This window comes from Struthio camelus, chromosome 3 (assembly GCF_040807025.1).
Source record: "Struthio camelus isolate bStrCam1 chromosome 3, bStrCam1.hap1, whole genome shotgun sequence".
NCBI lineage: Eukaryota > Metazoa > Chordata > Aves > Struthioniformes > Struthionidae > Struthio > Struthio camelus.
This window is the reverse complement of record NC_090944.1, coordinates 141843030-141859016: the sequence shown is the minus strand read 5'-3', so window position 1 is coordinate 141859016 and position 15987 is coordinate 141843030. Positions and strand designations below refer to the sequence as shown.

The window sequence follows — 15987 nt, the reverse complement described above, 5'->3', positions numbered from 1 at the left end:
CAATTTGTCAACATAATTTGGTCTTATTGTTTTCCTTCTGAAGTTTTATCTTATTTTCTTTGCTTAAATTAAATACTTATTCATTAGAAAAGAAGTAATACGTTACGTCTGAAATGTTCGTCAGATTTTTCTTAACTCCTCCCTTATAAAAGCCATCCCACAATCCTCTTGAGGTTGGTGGCCCAACATGCACGCCCTTGTGCATGCCACAGGCAAGAATTTGTAGAGGAAAAGGGGCTGCTAAATAGTCTTTGTATCTGCTTCCTAGAAACTGAACCCACTATTTAGCAAGGATTTGCTTTTTTCCATATTTATCGCTCTGGTTGCTGATTATACTTCTGCGCCCTGACCTCACTTGGACCAAACATTCAATACACCTGCCCAATATCTTAAATGTATAATCCACAGTACCGATGAGAAAGCCAGAGCTACAGGATAAAGAGACCTAGTCTTTGCAATCCACAAGCAGTATCCCACTTCACTTTTGGAGGGCACGGTTAGTAATAATCCTCAGACACTCTGTTCCCCACCCAACAAAATAGAAAGCTTTCGAAGTCTACCTTTTCACTGGCAAAAAAGCCTTGAAAAATACAAGCTGATGAGCAGGGCCCGCATACGCTTTGTTGATGTTAAAAAATCAAATGCCATATATTCTGTATTTTACACACGCACACATTGTTTATTCTGTGCTCTGCCAAGTGCTGGCTTTGGGGCCATGAAGTCCACGGTCACGATGCTTTGATTTTGAGAGAGGAGCCCAGACCACTCCATGGCTGTCCACCTGAACACCTTCTCCCAGGGCTAACCAGGCTGCCAGCCAACAACCCTCCTTCTCAGCAGGCCAGCACTGAGGGGGAGACATAACAGGCCATACAACCAGAAACAAGGGGGTCAAAATGATGACGCATGCAGGGACCTTAAAATGCTGTAAGAGCCATACTTTTCAGTGCCAATAATTCTTCTGTAATCTGCTCCGTGCAACTTTGATTCAGAGGCTAATTCATTTTAACAAAACAACAAAAAATGCACAAGCATCAGGTTCCTATGGAAAAGAGGTGCTTCAGGTTTACATAAATAAGGTCGTTCAAATGACAGACACATGATAACTATGCCTGCAAGTAAGCAGCACGGCGAGTGTGACTGTTGCACAGATGGAAACCTTTACGGCGTCAGAAGCGGCAAGGCCTGCTGAACTAAAAAGCAGAAGACACTCTGCACAGAAGTATTGCCTCTGACCTGGATTCCCTTCCTACCCCTAAAAACGTCACAAGCTGTCTATCTTTAGTTTCTCCTTACACCATATGAGGATAAGACTATTCACCGACTCCTGTACTTCACAGAATCACAGGAAAAAATAACTAGCAAGTGGTCTTTACGAGGGCTACATACAACACAGGATAGTTTCTGAGAGAGAAAAAGAGAAAGCTGAGCTAATATCGTGCAGGATGAAACACTGGAAGTGAATGGGACTTTTGCCACTGGTTTTCGCAGGGCCAGGATTTCCCCCGAAGGGGCTGGAGACATGCCTAACATAGCACAGCGCAAAGAGCTTCAAACTAGCGTCCACCAGACAATGCTTCAGGACTGGCAACATCAGCTCTGTCAAACAGCCCAGCTATGCCAACTCATTGCTGGGCCTATGAAGGCCCAGAGGAGGAGTTAAGGTCCTTGTGCAGCATGCCCCCAGCCACCGACCCGCACAGGTATGGGTGACACCGTGCCACCCCGTGCCCTCAGCGTACAGAGCAGAAGACGATACGACGGGGAAAAGGGAGCCAAAATCCCCATAGCCCCAAACAGGCTGAACGCAAAAAAAAATACGAGCACAACAGGACATGGAGACGGTGCTTTCCAACGGAAAAAGAAAAATTAGAAGCAGGAAGCATAAACCACAAAAATAAAGGGGAATGAGATCAAAGAACGGGTGGAACGTAAAGACAAGAAGGAAGAGGAAAAATGATTAAGCTGGCAGACAATTTTAGGTTAGCTAATTTCATCTTTCCTGTTCTTCTAAGTTACTATGCTTATCAGCCTGGCACCACCTAGTCAGGGAGAGGAGGAGATGGCATGGCTACTCTAAGCACTCACGCAGCTTCTTTGGACGCGATTGCTCAAAAGTTGGAGGAGAAGGCTCTGCTGAGAAGCAGCTCTTCTCTTCGATGAGGCATTAAAGCCTCACCAGCCTTTCAGGAGCAAGACTTCTGAGAAGTGGTGTGCGTGTGTGTGTACATGTGTGTGTTCACAACTGTGGCCTACCGCAGGCACAGTCCTGTCTCCCTCTGTGTGGCCTCCAGTCAAACGCGTTGTGCTCGGAGGTCTCAAGTCCCTCTGCACAGAGCTATGCGGATATGCGTGGGCAGCTAGGCTTTCTCTTTGAGGGAGGACTAAACATTCAACTCAGGAGCCACCTAAAAAGACCTCTGGCGATAAGGAAGGTGAACTTCTGCCGAGCAGCAGAAGGCTTGGACCTTAGGTTTTATTCCTTCCATTCATGGTTGCCGTAACGGACGCTACAAAATCCACGCAACAACGGTGTTGACTACAACGCGCCTTCCGTTTGACGGACTTCACTCCATTCCTCACGATACATCACAGTTAAACAACAAACACCGCCTGCCTGGCCAGTTTAACCGAGTTCAGCTGACGGCAACGCACGATTTTTCTCTCCCACACAACAAACACTGACCCGTACTTTCTGTTTGGGGCAAACCTAGAGCATGAACCTGTCTCCTCCCTTTGATAAGAGTCGCATTACCAGATAATATTAATCTCGCTGCTTTTTTCGACACATGGAAATAGAGCTTCATAGTCACTGTGGATAAAATCACGGCTCCATGCAGCTTTTGTTAAGCTGAGTGTCTAAGAGCGTTCAGGAGCACACCCAGAGACAGTCCCAAACACCACCACCATATCCTGCAGGGCGTGCAAGCTCTGTAAGAACGTTAGTCCTCCCCGGCTCCTCGCAGATTCAGTTGGATTGAAGTGTTTTCAGCGTCTTTCTAGATCAGGAGAAAAGGCCTTCAGAGACAAATAGAGTTTCCTGTTCAATATTTCATGTAATGATTCCTCCAAAGGTGTAAACAGGAAAAACGCCTCTCCACTTAGCCAGAAAATGAGCGTCTGCCTTCCCTGCCTTTTATTGCGTCTATGTGTTAAAAGTCATTTAGGAGTGGATTCGCCGGATGCCCAGGGTGGACTCAGACGGCGCAGGCCACCAGCTGGCTGGGTTCGGGCCCTAACCACACCTGCCCCGGCAGATTCGGTTTCAGGAGGCCACACCAGCCTCCCCACCCTGGGCGCTCGTTGCCCGCGGGGCGCCGAAGATGCCCTCCGCACCTTCAGAGGAGGCAGCCCCAGCAGGCTGAGCGGGGCCATACGACCACCGCTGCGCGACAGCCATCCCTCCCCTCCAGCTCCCGCGCCAGCGGAAACTCCGAGCTGCTGTGGCAACTCTCAGACCGTCCTTGCGCCCGCCGCCAAGAGCTGCGATGCAGAGGCAGCGTAGCCGGGCCGCGGCGCCACCCAACGCCAAAGCCGAGCTGCAGCGCGACCGGCTTCGCTGCAGCTACGCCTCACTGCCTGAGCGCGCGCGCTTGCGCCTGCGCGCCCGGCCCTCGCTCGCAAAAGGGCTCCCGGCGCGAAAGCGGCCGCCTGATCTCCAGGGGCGCCGCCTCGCTCTTCCAGGCGCGCCGCCGCGCGTCACGCGCTCCCGGACAGGCCGCCCGTTATCTCCAGCAGGTTCACGACGGCAAGGCCCGTGAGTCACATTTTCCAGCGCTGCTGGCCAAACCCTTCGGCCCCTCAGTTTTCTACTGTTTCACAGCAAGTGCGATTCGCAGCGACGCAGAAGCGGCCGACTCCGCAAGCCGCGCGCCGAGAGCTCCCCAGAGCCGCCAGCCACAAGAAACCCGAGGCCCCGGCTGGGAGAGCCGGCGGCGGCGCACCTCCCAGGGTGGTGGCTGTGGCTCTCCGGCAGCTCTAGCCCATCATTGAGGGACAGCACAGAGGCACGGCTGCCTGCCCCAGCCACCCAACAAGAGGAGGGTCAGAGGCCCCTGCAGCCTGGCTGCGTCTCCCCGCCAGGGTCTAGGCTTCTCCAGCACAACGCTCAGGAAGCCCAAGCTGGCCACCCCCTCCATACACGCGTCAAACCCATCGCGTAACTCCGCTCCTCGCACGTAGGAGCTGCTCTTTCCTTCATTCGCTGTTTCAGTTTATTCCCCCTCCTTTAAATCAGTTTGAACCACTTAAATGAAAAAAACTAATAAATATATGGAAGATAACAGAAGGCACCAACATCAAAGCACAAAGCCACCAAAAGCAGCAGAGCAACTTTCACCGTCAAGCCTTATCGTCAGCGTATTGCCTCCCTGTGACACAAACAGACCAGGTGTTCTTTATACTATTTTTTAATTATTTCGTTCTGTGGATAGCTCAATTACTTTAATATATGATTTATTATGCTTATATATGTATACCCCATACCTTGCCGTCACCATATGACATCTAAGTTAAGGCATTGACAACGCCGCCACCCAACCCCACCTGCTGAAGGCAGAGCGAGCAGGAGAGGAATGGAGCTCAAGAGCCACCGGTTCGCCCCCAAATTGCAGAGCTAGAGCTGGGAAGAATCCGCGCACCGCCACGCTGCCAGGGAGGGTCGTGCTTACCAGCCCTGCCCCAACAGCATCGCTCTAGCAGTTCTCATCCAAAGGGTCTCACAAACGTTGGAGATCGTGGCCCAAAATCCTGGCTAGACTCACGCACGTAAGAACTGCCACACGCATGCCGCGGGTGGAAACCATGCCAGCAAAACTGGTTTGGTGACAGGGAGGAGAGGCAGGAGGCTCCGGAGTGACAGAGCAGCAAAGCCTGCCGGCAAGGGAAGGATGGAAGAAGGAAGAGCCAAGCGCAGGAGCCGCACCACCCATGGGCGCTCTGCCCCAAGCACCCATCCCTGCACCCTCCGCACCCAAAAGCGCTTCCCACCCCGTTTCGGCCCCCGTCGGCTGCAGGGTCACCCAACGTTTTCCCTCTGCAGCGGCGTCCCCTTTCGTGTCACGTGCTGCCTCGACGCAGGCACTGCCGCAATAAGCCTGAACATAGGTGAAACCGAGCCAATGACTTAACGGCGACCCAGCGGTACCATCGCCAAGAAGGCAGCCGCGCAGGAGCAGAGGAGCCTCCAGCTGTGCACAACATATGTTCCTCAAACTCTGAGCTGTAAGGATCCTTCATTCAGTGAAAAAACCTGCAAGGAGCTGGGGTGGCAGAGCTGGGGTCCGCAGCCCTCGGAAGTTCAACTCTAAAAGCAAAAAGTGCCACCTGCTGAATCCCCAGCATGGCTTCCTCCTGCAGCATCCGCTGCTGCCTCCTCGGGGGGTTTCTAGTGCGGGGCTGCCTACGTGTGACGCTTAGCTTGCCAGAGTCGGCCAAGTAGAAGCGAATGGTGGTCGTGGGGCAAAAGCGGTCACCTCTGGCACTGCTCAACGTCAGGAGCTGCGTGACACCCTACCTGGACCGCTGAAGGTCTCGCGCCCCAAGCCCACGGAAGGGACAACCGGGAAGGGGCTCCAGGCTTCCCACGGGGGCAGGGATGGCCGCAACTCGCACTGCAAACTGCTGCCACTGAGGTGGCCACCACCTGGACACTCTTTCCTCCCAGCTCTAGCGCTGCTGCCCTGCAAACGTGACCCACAAAGCAGCAACAGCCGCCAAAGTTTTAATCCGCCCTTCCCCTCTCCTCCTGACAACCACACAGCCTCAACCGAAACCACTGAAAGCCGGCATTAAAAAGCACGAGCAACGATTTGACCTCCTCCCTAATGACAACAAAAACTTAGAAAAACCTAAACGCAGAATTAATGGTATGAAAATTGCAAGGTAAAGTTTGCATTTCCTGAGCTTATTCCAACTGCAAAAATCTTAGATTGCACTAATGCACCTTTCCAAATTTTAAATACAATAATTTGCTGTATTAAGGGGCCAGCAACTTTAGTGGAAGCAAAATTAGGCATTTATGCCATGCCCATACGAGAGAACCTTGAAAAACTTAAATAAACTGTGAATGGCAGGATTAATACCACAGCTTTTCATTTTGTACAGCTGTTTGAATACAGTATGCTGACTGTGGTGGCATCAGCTGTTGCTTTACTGTTAGTTAGTATTTCTGAACTTAAAATAGGCAGTTCTTTTAACTAAATGAATAATTACCCCCCTCATTGTTGGCCTGATTATTTCAGCAAAGAACCTCTGGATGCATATTTGCTTTACATTAACAAACAGAAAAAGCCAAACTGCAAACTAAACTATGCGGCTCAATTCAAAGCCAGTGACGCTAATAAGAGAATTTGAATTTACTGCAAAAGCAAGCAGCCGCACCCTTCGAGACAGAGCAGTAAGCAATGCCGGTTCAGAGACTGCGCAAGAGGGACTATCGTATAGACGCCCGTATAGCCCTTGAAAAAATATCTCACCTCGCTTCCGACTGAAGAGGAAAGACAATACTTTGGTGAAACATAATTCTGTATTTCTAGGAAAGTATCCAATAGCAAATTGCTTACTAATGCAAAAAGTCTTGTAAATTTTATTATGAATGGAACGGGCAACGGCAAAAGCACGATACCGCACAGCATTTGCACGTACAGCGTAGCCAGCATAAAGTAGAGAGATGTCATTTATAAGCCCCAGAACATACCCCAAAATACTTTCTGACAAAAACTCAACTTCAGCGAACTTCAAACAAGAACAGAAAGCAGCTTCCAAAACTCTCTTACCAATATTCTTTTTCCAGGTAAATTATTTCTCTTGCCAGTTAATTTTAAATCCTCGGTTTTTACAGGCAGCCAGGAGTTAGAAACGTCAACTGACAAGAGCCAATCTAGATTTCCTCGCTGCCTTTAATAACTCGCTTCACCAGTGGATGTGCTTGGAAGCCACTACCTGCGCAAGGACAGAAAATCACCACCTCGGGAAACCAAGCAGACAGCCGGCTCGAGCTACGGGCAGGCGGATGGACGCTGCAAGGTGCCGAACGCCGTATCTGCAGGAGGAACACAGCCCTGGGGACCCGCTGATGCCAGGCCGCGCACCCGGCGGGACACGGGCAAGAGCCGAGGTCCGACGCCGGCTCCTGAGCTGCCCGCTGGGAGCGAGCCCGTGAGCGCGCGCGAGCACCTGGCTTCCCGGGGAGGAGGTGCCAGCTCAGCCGCTTCCAGCTGAAAACCTTGGGCACTGCAAAGATTTCACTGTAGTACGACAGAGCTGGAAGCAATGTTGCTTGTAACCAGCAAAAACACCGGCGATAGGACATTGTGCCGTACAAGCAGCCTTATCGAGCCTGCTATCTGCGGGACTAGTCAGCCCGATGACAAACACCAGCGTTTAAGTGCTGCTACAGAGATGAATATGCATAAGGAAACGCTTACCTAAACCTCGCAGGGAGCTAGGGCCTGGCAGCGGGATCCTCTGCCGAGCAGCAGTGTGTGAGGACACTCGGGAGAGGCAAATTAACTAAAAGTGAATGTGGATGTTCTCATTCAAAAGAAAAGTGGCCTACTCCAAAGGGGATTAGGCTAAAGCGAACTAAGGCCACTTTACTTCTGAATGAGAGCATCCACACAATAGTGCAATGCACTTTAACTAATGCACTTTAATTTTACACCCAGTCAATTTGTCTTACCTCTCCTGAGCGTCCTTGTGTGGACAAGCCCAGAGATTCATCGGGTTTTGAGGCCAGAAGGGACCATTAGATCAAGCCAGCAAACTTCCTGCATCTTCTGGGCCACTGCATTTCACCCAGTTATCCCTTTATTGATCCCCAAAACTCATGGCTGACATATAACATAACAACATAAAACCTCCGGTTGGGTAAAAAAATTCCTTCCAGAGGGGCACCTGGCCTTGGCTCGAAGACATTCACAAAAAGAGAACCCACCATTTCTTTTGGCAGCCTGTCCTTACGTAGTCAAAAGTAAGGATGCCAAAATTTAGGTGAGAATCGCTTTCCTTCTGCCTCTAACTTCCCCGCTTCCTGCGAGTTAATACAGAAACAGCAGTCTCCATATAATAACTTTTAAATCTCCCTTTTTTTTTTTTAAGGCCCTTTTTGTGTTGAAGACAAATTCCTACTCTTTAAATTCGTCTTCTCAATTGTTAAATATCGAACGCATGCTGGTTTGTCAGTTCTTAAATACTGAACGTTTGTTGAGACGCCCACCGGTTAATTTTAAGCCTCCTGGTTTAAAAATCCAGTAACTGCCAGAAACGTACGATCAGCCACGGCGTCGTCTTTAAGATTCAGAACGACACACAAAACACGTAGGCCTCTGACCGTAATCTCTGCAGTGCCTTTAACCTTTTAGATACAGGCTTCCCCCTCCGCTCAAATAAATAAATAAACTAGCAATAGCAACCAACAGCAATGCAGCCTGAGGAGCTGATTGGGATCTAACACGTCAACCCCCCCCTCGCACGAGCAGACCCCAGATCCCAACCACCTCGGCGGGGAAGAGAGCTATGTTGACGTTTCCCTGCCATCTCTCCCAAATGGGGGCCGGGGGGGGGGGGGAGGGAGAAAAAGAAAAGCCGTCCTAAGGGCATCGGACTGCAGAAATTGCACTTTCACCTACGTGCCTATGTTAGGTTAAATCTCGTGGGCTTTCTTCATTTGGAGGGCAATAAGAGAGAAAAGGCAAACACGTTCAGCGCTCGCGAGAAGGTCAGAGTAGCAGCCGGCAAGTCATCTTTAAGTCACGTTACAAAAATATTAGTGGTAGGTTAGATACAGGGACATTAATCAGGGACAGAAATACGCCCAACCCAAACAAAATACAAAATAGGTGCCCTATTAGAAGCTGGAGTTACCCTCTCCAAATATTGCTACCACGGCAGAAAAAAACAAATACAAACACTCATTTACAAATTTGCCATGCGAGTCCAGGCCAGCTACGAGCGACCAGCAGAAAGAGACAGAGGTAACGCGCCAAGGACGTGAGAGAGTACCGCATCGCGCCGCCCTCTGTCCTTCTCACAGATAGCTCCTACCAGCCAGCACTTCCACTAATGTTCAAAACCGCTAAAGATTAGTTCGAAACAATCCTGGGCTTTACTGCTTTTAATTTGTTCAGATTATAAAGGATAACTTCTAACTGTACGTTCACGTGACCAAAAAAGTCCTCACCACCGAAACGCGAAACATGAAACGAGAAAGATTCCCTAATTTAAAGAAGTTGTGTCGGACTTTGATTAAGTTTTAAGTTGCTTTTTAGAGCAGTATTTATTAACATGTCCTATAATTATTCATGTTGATTGAGCGCGATGTAATTTTTTTTTTTTTTGGTGAAAGCCAAGTGCTAACACCGCACACTCAAGGCTCGAGCAGCCCTTCGGTGCGGAGATCCCATTAACTTTCCTGGTACCCGCGTAGGAGCGCTGAGGGAAGAACCAAGCCCTACGCCGTAAAGACTAAACATCAGGTAAAACTGCTTTTTTCATACCCGGCTTGAATACCTCTGAGCTGCACCCTGAAATACCAATCTGCGCTTTAGAGCCGAGCTACCTAACGCAAAGATCCCGCGAGCTCCCGTTTGCAAGACTGCATCGGGACATGCTCGCAAGCGCTTACAGCGGCTTCCAAGGTTACTTGGGGCTTAAACTTTCAAACAAGATTATTGGTTGTGAAAACAATGCCAAAATTAAAGAACTTCAATTATGCTTTACAACAAAGGTGGTGATTTTGAAAAACTTTACACGTAGTTAGGCCTGCTCACGCCACCGAAGGAACGCAGCAAATATTACACGCGGAAGTGAGGACAGACAAATTTGGGTTCCTGCAAGATTTGGGGAAAAAAAAAAAAAAGAGAGAGAGAGCGCTGCAAAGATTCTTGAATTCACCTTGAATTCAAAAGAAATCAGAGTTTAAAGAAAATATATTTGCTCTCTTATCTATTTAACGGTCTATTTGGTTGATTAAAGAAACGGGTATCAAAGAAAGCCTTATTTTACGAGTATGATTTCAGTCACAGTGCTTCTGAGGGTTAACTAATCCTGAATATATCCACGCGTTCTATCTTTACATTAAACAGGCTGCTAAAGTCAGACATGGTAACAGCACCTAAATATTGCAGCAGAACTATTACCCAGTAGCAAAATAAAAAAAAAAAAAAAAAAAGAGAGAGAGAGAAAGGAAACCCTGGCTCAAGGTAGCATAAAGTCAGAGCAAGAAATTTTAATTTTGAGTTCTCAAAAAGTTACTGGATTGGCTCTCGTCAGAGTGCTACTTTGTCATAACTCCTTTATCATACAGATACAGAGCTCCACCATGCACTCTGTGCGACCCATCTACTATTTTGATGCCTGTTCCTCCAATACCAGAGCACGTATGCATATACATACATCCGTAAGGCAGTAATATTCTTAGCTTGCTTTTTTCTTAAAACGAGACGTGGTTTGAAAATACCTGTGAAGAAGACCCTAAGTAAAATAGCGTCCCTCCGTCATTTTTTCCCTGTGGCATTGTCTTTGCATTGTTTGCAAGGTACAATTAATATATTTGAAATATTTGGGAAAGCTATTCCAGTCCTAACTTGCCAATGTCCTAAGCAACCTATCAACCTTCAGATATGCTACATATTGGATTCTGGTTTATTATTCTCTCTTTAGAAAGAATGCTGCATTTTGAGACATTTTCCCGTTTGTAAAAAAAAGCTGCTGTCTATCGGCTTTTTGTTTAGAGAAACTCTGTAGCTGTACGCATTAAGAATCTATTGCAACATAAATACAAGCGTTGCTTTATTATATACATGTATATATATATGATATACTATAATCCAAGAAGGGCCATCTAAAATGCCACAGTCGAAAACATTTAAGGCTGTAACAAAAATGACTGAGCCTCTAGTATCAGTTTACTATCCTTCAACAATTTCCCTGACAGTGGAGTCAAATAATGTTGAATTATGGACCTTCTTACAGGAAGTCTTATTTCATGTTCATTTTTTGATCATTTCCCTCCTAGTCCCTATAGGAATTTGGCCGTTTGCCGGTTTTCCTTTAAAAGTTTCTGCACACATAATAGGCTCGCACATGATTAAATTATAATTTTGTCAAGTATTACTACTGTGTATTTGTTCGAAAAGTTTATTTTACATCAGAAAACACCGTTGCCTCAATAAAAGGCTATCGTATGCTACCAACGCACTTTATTTGAACGTGTGTTGGCTATTTTATATTGCGCTTTCTTTAAAAGGCTTTTTAAAGGCTGTCTGTATACACATTATTGTAGGGTAAGTGTCATAATCTTTTACAGTTCAGTCTATAGTACCTGGGAGTCAAGGTGAAGTAACTTCAACGCAAACAGCCCCATGGTGATAGCTTAACGCATCCAGACTACCTAAGAAACTGAATTTCTACAAGGGGACTACAGACAGCCTTTGGTCTCTCTCTTTTTTTCTTTTTTAAACTGAGACAGAGTTTTCCCCATCATCATCACACAACAGCTGTGTTTCAGACTTTTTCACCATGACAAACATTTAAAAAAAAATTAAACATGCAAATGTTTGAAAAGCTAATGATTAAAAAAGGTTTATTTTGGAACTCTGCTGATCGGGCCAATAATTCAACTACGGTTTTAAAGTCCCGGGACTTGCTGCCCTCAAGTTAGATTATTCCATGCAAAACCCAAACTGCTGCCTTTTACTTTTGGAGTCACAGCAGCAAACAGCTCCGCGGCAGGTTCCCCGCCAGCAGGCGACGGGGTCACGCCTGGGGGAGAAGGATGCTATTTTAGTGACCTATTGCCACGGAGCGAGTTAAATCACTGAACAATGGTTAGTGTTATGGGGCTTTACTTTGCAAAATCTAGCATTAATGTCATTGCTTTCCATTAACCGTGGGACTTAAAGGCACTGGCATTGAGGGGCCTATAAGGAAAGAATAAATAAGGGGAAACCAATAAATTAAAAAACCCTGTTAACTGTAACCTTTACTACCACAATTTAAGAAAATGCAATTAAATCCATAATAAAAGCTTTTACATACTTACTCTTTTATTACTCTCAAAAGCACGAACGCGCGCAGCCCGGGAGGTTGGCGGCCGCGGGCGCGCAGCAAGCCGCCGCCGCCGCCGAGCAGCCAGCGCAGCGCAGCGCAGCGCACCGCGGAGGGACGCCCTCGTTAGCCGCGCCGCTGACAGCCACTCAGCACCTTATTATTTAACCATTAGGGCGCAAATACCGCCGCCCGAGCCGGGGCCAAACCGCCTCCCGGCACCGCGCAAAACCCGCGAAAACACCGCCTCGCCGCGCCCCCGGCGGAGGGCAGCGGGTTTTATCCCCGGAGCGCAGCCTGCGCGGCGGGGCGGGGGGGGGGCAGGGGGGGCGCATTTTTGCACCTTTGCAACAGGCGCAAGCAGGCGCCGGGATGGCGCCGGGGCCGCGCACGGCGGCGCGCAATGTCCGCGCTCCCTCCTGCCGGGGTCACCCCCCCCCCCGGCCCCGACAACCCCAAAAGCGGAGCTTCATTTCTTTAGCTTTCGCTTTAATAAAATAATGATTCGTGGGGAAAATGGGGTATAAATCTTCATTTTGGAGGCAATTAAAGTGTTGATTTCATTCGTGCCCCTAAGCGATTCTTGTAATTTGCTCAAATAGCTTTATGTACCCGGCACTCCGGAGCTTTTAGAAACCCATTTTCTAGTTAGACTTGTTGGATGACAATTTTCGGTCGGCGGCAGCAGCTCGCCGCGCTGCGCGCTGGAGCGCGACCCGCGCAAGGAGCGCGCCGGCGAGCGCGGCTCCCCCGCCCCTGCCCGCGCATCTGGGGCCGGGCCACCCCGCCTCCCTGGGCGCGCAGCCCCGGGGGGGTCCCCCGGGCCCCACACGGCTGGAGCTGGCGCTCCGCGGCGCCTCCGCGCTTGCCGGCGGCCGAGCCGCGGAGACTCGCGCCTGCTTGGACAAAAGGTAACCTCCGCGGTCCGCGCTGGCGACGCAGCCGGGGCAGGCGGAACAACCGCGCTTCGGCCGCGGCTCTTTGCGCGGGGGGCTGCGCCGCAGCCGAGGACATAAATCGCGACGCGCGCCGAGCTGCGACCGCGCCGACGGCGCGCCCAGCCGCCCCGGCCGCTCCGCGCCCAGCCGCGCTGCCCCCGGCGCTCCCCCACCGCGCGCCGCGCAAGGGCGCGCAGGGCCGCCCCGCCGCCGCCGGCCTGGCAAACTTGCAAGGTCTAGAAAAATCATTTAAAACCTGGGTCTCGCTTTATTCTTCCCTTTTTTTCCCCTCCTATTAAGTAAAATAAAATGGGCGCGTTTGCAGCAGGCAGGCGTGCACAAAGCAATGTTCACTGGAGTCTAAAAGCGCTCGGCCAAGGAAAACTGACAAGACGGACTAATGAACCGTAGAGACGAGGAGAAAATAGCCAGTATTTGCTAGATTTCAAACCCTCTCTGTCTTCCCTGGACCACCTATCTCGGATTTTATTATTATTTTTGTAAATGGCTCCAGCCATCCCTTTTTCTAAGCCACCAGAAGCCAGCGATTCACGGATAACACTTCTATTATTGTAAAGGGTAAATAAAATAAAGACAAAAATTAAAAGCGACAAGAAACAGGTCGAGTTTGCAGGCGATGCTTTTACAAGCTCATCTCGCCAGGTCGAATCCGGGAGCAAGCCTTAATGAAGCAATAATAGCCACATTATTCAAAAATTTTCATTTCGATGGAAATTTATCTAAAAGGGACTTAATCATATGCAAATAATAAAAGGAGGCGTAGTGACCCGGCGAGCGATCTGCATACAAATTTCAGCGTGTGCAGCATTGGCGAGATCATACCTGATCTGTTAGATTTGCTGATCTTGTTATGTCTTCACTGTCCGATTTTGATCCGCCCTCTCTATCGTCTATGACCAAATCGATAGGCATTTTTCCTTTCAAACAGCTAATATACCGGTGGCAGAAATTGTCACATAATTCGTGTACCTACATTATGACAGAGGTTAAAAAAAAGGGGGGGGGAGGAAGGGGGGAGGAAAGAAAGGAAGAAAATATAATCAGGAATACATAAGTAAAATTGACAAGTGCAACCAGTCTCCCCCCTTCACCCTGGTGACATCAAAAGTTCTAAATAGGGGAAACACACTGCAATTATCCCCTCGAGACCTCTAGACGCATCCAGAATTAGGAATAACTTTCTTTTCTCGCAAAATAGAGATATCCCAGAAAATTGACAGTGACAAGATGATTCACAGGCTACAACATATTCAACACCCGTGTTAAATTCATCTGCTCCCGGAGCTGTGGCCATTAGAGAGGTGACCTGCATGGGTGACATTTAAGGTAAACTATTTAATTTCATCCAGTTATTTCATCATAAACCCTTTCCAAAGGGGTATGAGGACAGAAAAACGGATTTAAGAAAAAAAATCCTGATGCACTGCACTGAAATACATTATAGGCATCCGTGCCCTGAAATCCCCAGTCACTGTGATAGACTTGTACCTGAGCTGCCTCTATTAATGGGCAGATTTTAACACATTTCATGTAGGGCGAGAACAACCTGCCAGTTATGGTTAGATAAAGTGGCTGAGGCTCCAAAGAAACTTTTCAACTATTTAAAAACCTCTCAAAATGTTTATTTTTAGGAGAAAGGGAATTCTCTTGTAGGCCAGCTATCAATGACATGTAAAAAATCCTCAGGAAACCAGAGTGCACTCTCAATTTAATGTTAGCTCGGATGACACTGCATTATTATAAATTAGCATTCTAATTGCTAAGATTTCTAAAACAGCGAGCAAAACTGCATTTAGCCCACAATCTCTTTCTTCTGCTCGGAGGTGTACAATATTCCCAGGAACAAGACACTGACACAACTATCAACTCTGCTTTGTCTCTGCAAAATGTTACAGGACAATCCGTGCCCTGAGTCTGACCTGCAGATGGCTCTTAAAAAAAAAAAAAAAAAAAGAAAGAAAGAAAGAAAGAAAAGAAAGAGAGAGAGAGAGAAAATCCCTCTCCCAACTATCAGCAACTAAACAAAAGTAGCTTCCCCACCATCACCAAAAAAATCACAATTTCGGGGGCTTGGCTGAAACAACAAACCCACACGGTTTGGAGTCTCCTCTGCGGCACCCAGAACTGCAACTATTTATCCAAAGGCAGCAAAGTCTTACAATGAACACAAGGCCCGGGCGTTGGAGAGCCCGCTTTTAGAGGCTGAAATTGTAATTAAACTGCGAAGAGAAATGGACGCCAAGATTGGTCTTGACACTAATTACCAGAAAGAAAGACATTTATGCAAATTTACCAGAAGCCTGAACTTCAGCAGTACTGAAATGGAGGAGGAAGAAAGGGAGAGAGACAAAAATTACCTTCTCTAATTCCAACAGATGAAACCTTAATACTTGTATGGCTTGAATCATCTGCAAAGACACAAACAACACGAGCATTTATCTCATTCCTGCGTTTCTGGATATTTCCCACAGCCGCCCCTGCCGTACTTTGTAGCTTGACTTTTCTTTAGTAGTAAATAAAAAGTTGTTTTGATTTATGGCAATAACACTAAAACTTAATAGCGGTGGCTTTGTGCACTGTTTAACAAGAAGCGAGCTAGAGTTAACCAAAAAAAAAAAAATCCCTATTGCAATGAAGTAACTAAATTATACGGATCATAAACATTTCTTTAAAAAAAAAAAGAAAAAAAGGACTCTAAAGCAACATCGCGGGCTCCTCGCTTTGCAAAAGCGGGAGAAATAGTCCTACAGCAGAGGCAAAACATTTGTTTATCCTTAAGGGGGAAAAAAAAAGAAAAGATCGCTTTTTGGGTGAGTTAGTGAAACGCTGCATCTCCATCCAAGAGCAAGCCTCTGCATTTCCCAGCAAGCTGCCCAAAAGGCGCATGGAGGGGCTCTCTGCAGACCTCGCCTGCACCGATATTTTCGCAGATAAATCCCCGCTCTTCTGGGGCAGGCGAGCTCGCCATGGAGCCCGCAAG

General features: G+C 48.0%; 1 protein-coding gene and 1 long non-coding RNA gene across 8 annotated transcripts in view; one reads left to right on the top strand and one right to left on the bottom strand.

The window, feature by feature from the left end:
* The window catches only part of MEIS1 (Meis homeobox 1), a 102957-nt gene that overhangs the window by 81827 nt on the left and 5143 nt on the right, over positions 1 to 15987 (bottom strand). For all 7 annotated transcript variants that reach the window (XM_068940726.1, XM_068940724.1, XM_068940729.1 and 4 more), the window contains 2 exons: positions 15365 to 15415; positions 13830 to 13976 (listed from right to left, as the gene is read on the bottom strand). In XM_068940726.1, the coding sequence (XP_068796827.1) occupies positions 13830 to 13976; positions 15365 to 15415 (198 nt within the window). The remainder of the gene's footprint in view (positions 1 to 13829; positions 13977 to 15364; positions 15416 to 15987) is intronic.
* On the top strand, positions 12865 to 15614 carry LOC138066903 (uncharacterized). Its single transcript, XR_011140593.1, has 3 exons — positions 12865 to 12959; positions 14206 to 14333; positions 14831 to 15614. It is a non-coding gene; the product is annotated as an uncharacterized lncRNA (long non-coding RNA).